This window comes from Nerophis lumbriciformis, linkage group LG16 (genome assembly GCF_033978685.3).
Source record: "Nerophis lumbriciformis linkage group LG16, RoL_Nlum_v2.1, whole genome shotgun sequence".
Classification (NCBI taxonomy): Eukaryota; Metazoa; Chordata; class Actinopteri; order Syngnathiformes; family Syngnathidae; genus Nerophis; species Nerophis lumbriciformis.
Genome location: NC_084563.2, coordinates 20701796 through 20712582, shown reverse-complemented (window position 1 = coordinate 20712582; position 10787 = coordinate 20701796). Strand labels below are relative to the sequence as shown.

The 10787-nt window shown below is 37.5% G+C and overlaps 1 protein-coding gene across 1 annotated transcript in view; it reads right to left on the bottom strand.

Annotated features, from left to right (window-relative positions):
• Window positions 1-955: 955 nt before the first annotated feature.
• The window catches only part of zdhhc9 (zDHHC palmitoyltransferase 9), a 70930-nt gene continuing 61098 nt past the window's right edge, over window positions 956-10787 (bottom strand). The window contains exons 8-10 of the mRNA XM_061976771.1: window positions 5494-5597; window positions 5325-5424; window positions 956-2704 (exon numbers count right to left, since the gene is read on the bottom strand). Of these exons, the coding sequence (XP_061832755.1) occupies window positions 2519-2704; window positions 5325-5424; window positions 5494-5597 (390 nt within the window). The 3' untranslated portion in view covers window positions 956-2518. The remainder of the gene's footprint in view (window positions 2705-5324; window positions 5425-5493; window positions 5598-10787) is intronic.

Below are 10787 nucleotides of genomic sequence, written 5' to 3'. Positions count from 1 at the left end.
TATCTGAGGGTGACATCAGTGTTCATTTTGTTGACTAGAAATGTTTGTCTTAACAGTGTTCATTTTGACAGCAGTTTTTAATTTAGTTTTTTAAAAATTTTGTAGTTTTAATCATATTTAGTCATCTAAATTGATTGAGTTCCAGTCGACTAAATACCACAACATTTGAGTTGACTAAAATTACAGTCAATTTTGTTGACTAAAATATGAAGTATCACGGATAACGCATCTTTGAAGTTGTCTTGAAACCACTTCGATGAAGGTTTTGCAGAGCGTCTCGGAAACTAAATTCACAACAAAACCTGTTTTAGTGAGGGGAGAATAGGTCGTCGACGATAACTAAGACAAACGTTTCTCGTGAACTAAATTAACGCTGGACGGCATAATGTCTATAACTTTGCCACTGACTTATGGACATTGTGAGTAATTCAGGTTAATGACCATACATTTCACTAAAGCTGTGAAAGCGTTAGTGAAATGTATGTGTATATATGTGTACATAGACATATATACATGCATATATGTGTGTATATACACACACATACACTGTATATATACACAAATATACATATATACATACATATACATACACATATATACACATATATACATACATACATACATATATATATATATACTGTGCATACATACATGTATGTGTATATATACACATATATACATATATAAACATACATATATACATACATACACATATATACATACACATATATACATATTTACATATATGTATATATATACACATGTATATATATATATATATATATATATATATATATATACATATATGTATATATATACACATGTATGTATATATATATATATATATATATATATATATATATATATATATATATATATATATATATATATATATATATATATATGTGTGTGTATGTATGTGTGTATATATATTCTAGGGCTGCAACTAACGATTAATTTGATAATCGATTAATCTGTCGATTATTACTTCGATTAATAATCGGATAAAAGAAACAAACTACATTTCTATCCTTTCCAGTATTTTATTGAAAAAAACAGCATACTGGCACCATACTTATTTTGATTATTGTTTCTCAGCTGTTTGTACATGTTGCAGTTTATAAATAAAGGTTTATAAAAAAAATAAAAAATAAAAAAAATGTTCTAAATAAAATAAAATATTGCCTCTGCGCATGTGCATAGCATAGATCCAACGAATCGATGACTAAATTAATCGCCAACTATTTTTATAATCGATTTAATCGATTAGTTCTTGCAGCCCTAATATATTCACATATGTGTATATATATATATATATGTGTGTATATATATATATATATATATACACATACCTATATATATATATATATATACATACATATATACTGTATACATACATACATATCCACATACATATATATATACATACTGTACACATATACATACAGTACATACATGTAGATATACTGTATATTAGACCAATGCTAAGTCAAAAAGTTTGCACATTGACTTAAGTCAATGGGATAAAAAGGTGCAAAGCCAGATTTAATAGGGGAACGCCCTCATTTAAGAGTTGCTCCACCCAAAAGTGCGGATCTTGGATGAAGGAAGCGACAGACTTAAGTCCAAGAGGAGAACAGCTGCGCAGTTTTCTGCTACTTTGTGACCAAGTGGGGACTTGATGGTGACATAACTCCAACATTCCACTTTAGATTTCACCAAAAGCCTTTCAAAAATACTTTTAGAGAGCACTTTTTAAGGAAGACCTCACTTACACATTTGGCATTCCTGCATCTTTTTTTTTTGCCGTACCGGTTGTGTTTACGCCTTATTTCAACCTAGCCAAACATCACAAGTGTAAACGCACTCTCAATCTAACATCGGACTGTAAATGTTTTTGTTTTTTGTTTTTTTTCAACTGTTTGCTGACGTCCATTGTAAGGCACGGTTGCTACTAGCGTCTAAAAACGTCAAAAGTCAGGGGGTTTGGTCACACGCTCATGAACGCACTTAGTGTGAAGGTGAGAGATGATATTTCATGTGCATAAAGCGTGTTTATAAGGATACGGTATTGTACATGTATATATCAAAAAGGGAAGGGCGGGCATTGCAATTGCTAGTAACAGTACTGGATGCAGCAATTCTCAGAATACTGTATGGAGCCTTTAGAGTATGACTGCTACACAGGTGTGTCTATTTACACCCAGCCTCGATGATTTGCATAGGGTATGTATGTGTGCACACACTGGACTCGGATGAGGATTTACACGAGTGGAGAAGTCGTCCCTGGAGTATAGGAGACGCTCACGTTTCATGTTTTCAATAATAATCTGAGTGGGTTTGTCATGCGCACTGTTACCCCGCCTCCAGTAGTACTCCTTCGACCCGGGTGGGTTTTCGTCAAAGATGCTGACGTTCCATGAAATCACTCCTCTCCCCGAGGAGGATGCGTCACTCGAGCGGGGGATAATTCAAGTGCCCGTCCGTACAGGACTGAAGAGGGAGGCCCCTGGTGCAGCTAGTGGCTCTTGTCCTTGACCGCGGAGGTCTCGGCGTAGGCCTCGGGGGAGGCCAAAGGCGGGACTACGGTCGAGGAGGGGCGGTCCTCTTTGGGGGAGGACGAGTCGGACTCTGCCGAGGCGGCGACGCTCGGCTTGGCGTCATCCGGCGTGTGCTCGTTTGGGATGAGCGGCGCCGTGGTTTTCTGGGGGCAGAAGACACGAGTCAGCTTCTTTCACGCAGAGACCCAACAGACCATTTATTAGGGGTGCACCAAAAAAAATTGATTCGCATTCGAATCGAGATTTTTGTTCATCCCGATTCTCAATCAATTTATAATTTTTAAAATGAAGTGAAGTGAAGTGAATTATATTTATATAGCGCTTTTCTCTAGTGACTCAAAGCGCTTTACATAGTGAAACCCAATATCTAAGTTACATTTAAACCAGTGTGGGTGGCACTGGGAGCAGGTGGGTAAAGTGTCTTGCCCAAGGACACAACGGAAGTGACTAGGATGGCGGAAGCGGGAATCGAACCTGGAACCCTCAAGTTGCTGGCACGGCCGCTCTACCAACCTAGCTATACCGCTCAAATATCAATTAAAAAAATTTAATTAAATAGTTTTCAATAAGAATCCATTTTTGAAAATACAGGTTATCTTCATGTAAGACAACATTAGCATATTTCCAAATAAATCCAAATTTCGATAGAAAAAAAAATAAATAAAAAATATTCAAGAATAAAGTTACAATTTGATGAACAGAAACTCACATTTAAGCCACATTAAGGGGAAAAACTAAAAAAAAACAACTAAAATTTGAATCTTTAAAAGAATAAATAAATCCATCAATTAATGCAATACAAAAAATACAAAACAAAATTATTATTATTTACTAGAAGTGCCAATAAGAATAATAACAATAATAATATTACATTAATGCTTTTTATGACTGACAGATGATGCACAAAAGACCTTATATTATTTAATATATTTGTTATTCAAGTAATTCTTTATATTTTTAGTTAATTTCTAATATGTATTGTTTACATTGTCCAAACCCCAAAACCAGTGAAGTTGGCACGTTGTGTAAATGGTCAATAAAAACAGAATACAATGATTCGAAAATCCTTTTTTAACCTATATTCAATTGAATAGACTGCAAAGACAAGATATTTAATGTTTGAACTTTGTTTTTGTTTTTGCAAATATTAGCTCATTTGGAATTAGATGCCTGCAACATGTTTCAAAAAAGCTGGCACAAAAAAGACTGAGAAAGTTTAGGAATGCTCATCAAACACTTATTTGGAACATCCCACAGGTGAACAGGCTAATTGGGAACAGGTGGGTGCCATTATTGGGTATAAAAGCAGCTTCCATGAAACGCTCAGCCATTCACAAACAAGGATGGGGCGAGGGTCACCACTTTGTCAACAAATGCGTGAGCAAATTGTCCAACAGTTTAATAACAACATTTCTCAACCAGCTATTGCAAGGAATTTAGGGATTTCACCATCTACGGTCTGTAATATCATCAAAAGGTTCAGAGAATCTGGAGAAATCACTGCACGTAAGCGATGATATTACGGACCTTCGATCCCTCAGGCGGTACCGCATCAAAAAGAGACATCAGTGTGTAAAGGATATCACCACATGGGCTCAGGAACACTTCAGAAAACCACTGTCAGTAACTACAGTTCGTCGCTACATCTGTAAGTGCAATTTAAAACTCTACTATGCAAAGCAAAAGCCATTTATTAACAACACCCAGAAACGCTTGGCCCGAGCTCATCTAAGATGGATTGATGCAAAGTGTAAAAGTGTTCTGTGGTCTAACGAGTCCACATTTCAAATTGTTTCTTGAAACTGTGGACGTTGTGTCCTCCGGACCAAAAGCCAGCATCTGTGATGGTATGGGGGTGTATTAGTGCCCAAGACATGGGTAACTTACACATCTGTGAAGCACCATTAATGCTGAAAGGTACATACAGGTTTTGGAGCAACATATGCTGCCATCCAAGCAACGTTATCATGGACGCCCCTGCTTATTTCAGCAAGACAATGCCAAGCCACGTGTTACAACAGCGTGGCTTCATAGTAAAAGAGTGCGGGTACTAGACTGGCCTGCCTGTAGTCCAGACCTGTCTCCCATTGAAAATGTGTGGCGCAATATGAAGCCTAAAATACCACAACGGAGACCCCGGACTGTTGAACAACTTAAGCTGTACATCAAGCAAGAATGGGCAAGAATTCCACCTGAGAAGCTTAAAAAATGTGTCTCCTCAGTTCCCAAACGTTTACTGATTGTTGTTTAAAGAAAAGGCCATGTAACACAGTGGTAAAAATGTCCCTGTGCCAACTCTTTTGCAATGTGTTGCTGCCATTAAATTCTAAGTTAATGATTCTTTGCAAAAAAAAAATGTTGTTTCTCAGTTGGAACATTAAATATTTTGTCTTTGCAGTCTATTAAATTGAATATAAGTTGAAAAGGATTTGCAAACCATTGTATTCGGTTTTTATTTACCATTTACACAACGTGCCAACTTCGTTTTGTGTTTTGTACAAAGAGAGCACAGTCTTTGTTAAACACACCTGGCTAATAAAGCGGATTCTGATTCTGCATTCTGGCGTTTACATCACAGCTTCAAAAAGAAACATTAGATATTTATAAACAAAATGGCTCCACTTGCTCATTAACCATTCCGTCTTTTTCCTGGCCTTTCCTTTTCCTCTCTAATTGGTTTGGGCGCTGTTTTATGTGGCGCTCTCTATTCTTCGCCCGGAGAATGGGCCAGGTGTGAGCGGGGGAGGGTCAGGTTGGACTCACAGTGGTTTGCAGCGCTGGGTTGCTGCTGTTATTGAAAGAGAAGGCGGACGCCGCGGCAACCGGCGAGTCCTCCTGCATCAGCCCCCTTCTGTCCAAGACGCTGGCGAGCGAGACACGGCCGTTAGCCAACGTGATTTAACGCTTCATCACAAAGGAGCGTGGTCTTTACCTGGGGTACGCCGGCCCACACAGCACCTCGCAGCAGTTCTTAACGATGTTCTTATGACTGTAGGGGTTCTGCACTCGGTTCTTCCCCGACCAAGACCCTTTGATCTGGGGAAAAAAAACATTAAAAAAAGATAATACAAGTCCAAAAAAATTCACTGACAGAGCCAAGTGTTCCTTTGAAAACTATTCCCCCCGCCTTATACCTTATTCAAAAGCATAGCTCTATTTTTAGATGTTCCCACAGGCAAGGCTTTGACCTACTAAAAAGGATCTTGTCAAGGATTTAATGATTCCTGCTTTAATGACACGTATGCTATGTGCCAGGAGCTGCAAAAATGATGCATTAACTAGATGAAGCAATTCCTGAAGGAATTGCGTGTGAATGCTACAATGCTGAAGTTGAACTGAAATCCTGGAAAAAAAATTTAAGAATTGTTGAAGTAGAGCACACAATTCCCAAACAGGCGGAATATTATGAAGTTGGAACCGTTTGAATCAGATGAAAAATGTGGGAGTTGTGGAACTTTGAAAAATGTCCCATTGATTTCAATGGGAATTTCCCCAAAATTTGGGAATTTCAGGAAAAGCGCAAATTTTTGGGAAAATGTTAAAAAACTTGAATGGTGTGAATGAGTTGAAATGGCTGGTGTTGGAATTTTTCCAAATCGGTCGAGAAATGTTGAAGCAGTAACATGTTGAATTGAGAAATGGTATTACAGAATTCCTGGAATTTTTCCATTGAAAAACAAAACAAAAACGTTTTAGGTCCAGATTAAGAAGAATGTTTTGACGGTGGAACGGTTGAAGTGGTTTGAAAAATGTGGGAGGAGTAGTTGCCAGACAAAAAGGGTGGAAATAGGGCTTTGGAAAACAAGGAATTCTGGAAAATCCTGGAATTTTTTTGAACTTGGAAAAAGGGTAGTTTAAATTTCCAGGATGGGGGAATATGTTGAAGGTAGAATGGTTTGAATCGGTTTAAAAATGTGGAAATGGCGAAAGTTTGAAAAATGGCCAATTAGTTTTAAATGGGAAAAATGTTCCGGAAAAGAAGGAATTCTGGAAAATCCTGGAATTTTTTTTAACTTGGAAAAAGGGTAGTTTAGATTTCCAGGATGGGGGAATATGTTGAAGGTAGAATGGTTTGAATTGGTTTAGAAATGTGGAAATGGCGAAAGTTTGAAAAATGTCCAATTCATTTTAAATGAGAAAAATGTTCCGGAAAACAAGGAATTCTGGAAAATCCTGGAATTTTTTTGAACTTGGAAAAATTGTAGTTTAAATTTCCAGGATGGTGGGATATGTTGAAGGTAGAATGGTTTGAATCGGTTTAAAAATGTGGAAATGGCGAAAGTTTGAAAAATGGCCTATTAATTTTAAATGAGAAAAATGTTCCGGAAAACAAGGAATTCTGGAAAATCCTGGAATTTTTTTGAACTTGGAAAAAGGGTAGTTTAAATTTCCAGGATGGTGGAATATGTTGAAGGTAGAATGGTTTGAATCGGTTTAAAAATGTGGAAATGGCGAAAGTTTGAAAAATGGCCAATACATTTTAAATAGGAAAAATGTTCCGGAAAACAAGGAATTCCGGAAAATCCTGGAATTTTTTTGAACTTGGAAAAAGGGTAGTTTACATTTCCAGGATGGTGGACTGTGTTGAAGGTGGAATGGTATGAATAGTTTGAAAAATGTGGAAATGGCGAAAGTTTGCAAAATGGCCAATACATTTTAAATAGGAAAAATGTTCCGGAAAACAAGGAATTCTGGAAAATCCTGGAATTTTTTTGAACTTGGAAAAAGGGTAGTTTACATTTCCAGGATGGTGGACTGTGTTGAAGGTGGAATGGTATGAATAGTTTGAAAAATGTGGAAATGGCGAAAGTTTGCAAAATGGCCAATACATTTTAAATAGGAAAAATGTTCCGGAAAACAAGGAATTCTGGAAAATCCTGGAATTTTTTTGAACTTGGAAAAAGAGTAGTTTACATTTCCAGGATGGTGGACTGTGTTGAAGGTGGAATGGTATAAATAGGTTGAAAAATGTGGAAATGGTGAAAGTTTGAAAAATGGCCAATTCAACTTAAATGGGAAAAATGTCCCGGAAAACCGGGAATTCCGGGAATTTGTCGAGGGAAAGCCCGCGGTTTCCGAATAGGCTGAATAGTTTGACGTTGGAACGGTTTGAATCGGATGAAAAATGTGGAAGGCAGAGAAGAAGAAGAAAAAGTTGAATAATAATAATAAATTGATGAATTTTGGTGGAGAAAACCATATACCGTATTTTTCGAAGTATAAGTCGCACCGGAGTATAAGTCGCACCTGCCGAAAATGCATAATAAAGAAGGAAAAAAATGTATATAAGTCGCACTGGAGCCCGGCCAAACTATGAAAAAAACTGCGACTTATAGTCCGAAAAATACGGTATGTGAATATTTTGGAGCATTTACACAACAAATAATTCACAGAGAAACCAGAAAAGGTGTTGCAAAGGAAGAATCCAAGTGAAGCCACCACATTAGGGACACTATCATTAATGCCAAGCAACACGGGAGCAACAACAGAAAGTGATTTAAGGAGTATGCCCGGGGAAATTAAAAAAAAAAATACAGTTCCCTCGTTTGACACTGAGGTTACATTCCAAAAAATACCCACTTTAAGTGAAATCCGTGTAGTAGAAGTAGATTTTTTTTTTTTTCGTTATTTATACGTGTTTTCGTACATTATATATTTTTTTCATTTACACTTTGTTTTTTCATTTACAGGATGTTTTGTTTTTTAATTTGTGACATGTTTTTTTCGTTTACAGTACTGTACAGTACCCTATTTTTGCGGACCATAGGGCACACCGGATTATAAAGCGCACTGCCGATGAATGGTTTATTTTTGATCTTTTTTCATATATAAGGCGCACAGGATTATATGGTGCATTAAAGGAGTCAATATGATTCAGTTTAAGAGACTGTTCAAACTACAAGTGTTCACAAAGTACACAGAACAAGAATTATGATAAACATCTTGAACCTCTTTTTTTTTTTTTTTAGATAAAGATTATTTATGTATTTAATATTTGTTTACTTACTATGGTAAATTATTTATGTATTCACTGTTCTGTTACAGGGAACAAAGAAATGGAATAAAATTGCTATGGGATGAAAAGGGGTAGGATTAAATAAAATCAGCTTCTTCCTACTCCTTTTCGGACGTGCTGTAATGAAACAACTAGAAATATGTGATGCATTACGTTTAGAGATGTCCGATAATATCGGCCTGCCGATATTATCAGCCGATAAATGCTTTAAAATGTAATATCGGAAATTATTGGTATCGGTTTCAACCTCCCGATTTTCCCGGGAGACTCCCGAATTTCAGTGCCCCTCCCGAAAATCTCCCGGGGCAACCATTCTCCCGATTTCCACCCGGACAACATTATTGGGGGCGTGCCTTAAAGGCACTGCCTTTAGCATTCCTCTACAACCTGTCGTCACGTCCGCTTTTCCTCCATACAAACAGCGTGCCGGCCCAGTCACATAATATATGCGGCTTTTACACACACACATAAGTGAATGCAAGGCATACTTGATCAACAGCCATACAGGTCACACTGAGGGTGGCCGTATAAACAACTTTAACACTGTTACAAATATGCGCCACACTGTGAACCCACACCAAACAAGAATGACAAACACATTTCGTGGGAACATCCGCACCGGAACACAACATAAACGCAACAGAACAAATACCCAGAACCCCTTGCAGCACTATCTTTTCCGGGACGCTACAATATACACCCCCCTGCTACCACCAACCCCCCCCCCCCCAACCCCGCCCACCCTTTGTGACTTCAATAATAAATATGACAGTGCCATGTTGGCACTTTTTTCCATAACTGGAGTTGAAGTTGTTCTCTTATTTTGGAAGACCTTGTTCTTGATTGATTGATTGAAACTTGTTTTAGTAGATTGCACAGTACAGTCCATATTCCGTACAATTGACCACTAAATGGAAACACCCGAATAAGTTTTTCAACTTGTTTAAGATGGGGTCCACATTAATCAATTCATGGTAAAGTTACATTGTTTAATGCATCCAGCGGGGCACCACAACAAAATTAGGCATAATAATGTGTAGGGATGATGTTCGAAACCGGTTCTCCCGGTTGTTCAATAAGAAAAGAACCAATTCCATGGACTCGAATCTCTTTTTGAGAACCGGTTCCCGTTATCGAGGCCACTATAGTAAAGAAAAAGAGGTGGTTCTTTATTCGAATCCCTGGGAACGAATCCCGTCCCACAGGAAATGCCCTGTGGAACGTCCCAGGAAATAACGTAGCTCAGTCATTAGGCGGCAGATACAGAAAGCAGCAACAACAATGGACCGGAAAAAATGCCTCAAGGCATGGCTTCATTTTACAAAAAAATACGACGAGGAAACGGCTATCTGCAATTATTGCCAGGTTTCGCCCTCATGTAAGGGGGGGAAGTACAACAAGCATGATGAAACATGTTCAGGCTGCACATAACCTGAAGGTTAGAGAAAGGTGTCGTGGAGAAGCAGCGACGAAGCACGCCCCTCTTCAACCTGCAGCGCCAATTCCAGTGATAGTGCTGGTGAGTAACTAATGTTAACTGTTGCCGGTTAATTTCCATATCTGCTCACTCGTAGCCTTTAGGCTAAAATAACGTTACCTCGTATGTCAATCCAGGATTGCAGTAATGTCAGCTAGACTAACGTTACCTAAGCATAGTCAGTGGCTAACGGTAACGTTAATGTTAGCCTTTTTGTATGTGTCTGATAACGTTAACGTTATCTTGTAGCCTATACCACTGTTTTGTTTTGTTTTTATTAAATCAAATCAAATCAAATCAACATAAAAAAACACAAGATACACTTACAATTAGTGCACCAACCCAAAAAACCTTCCTCCCACATTTACACTCATTCACACTCATTCGCACAAAAGGGTTGTTTCTTTCTGTTATTAATATTTCCGGTTCCTACATTATATATCAATATAGATCAATACAGTCTGCAGGGATACAGTCCGTAAGCACACATGATTGTATTTTTTATGACAAAAAAAAAAATACCATACCATGGGTAACAACAGTCAATATTTATTTATTTTATTTTTTTAGGGAGGTAAGAACAGCCAATATTTATTTTTTATTTTATTTTTTTCTTATAAAATAAAAGTGAGCTTTTGTTAAACCAAATATTGTGTTTTTTTCCCCATATACAACAACCTATCTGGATTTGATAAGAGAATCGATAAGGAATCGGTTCGATAAGAGGATTCGA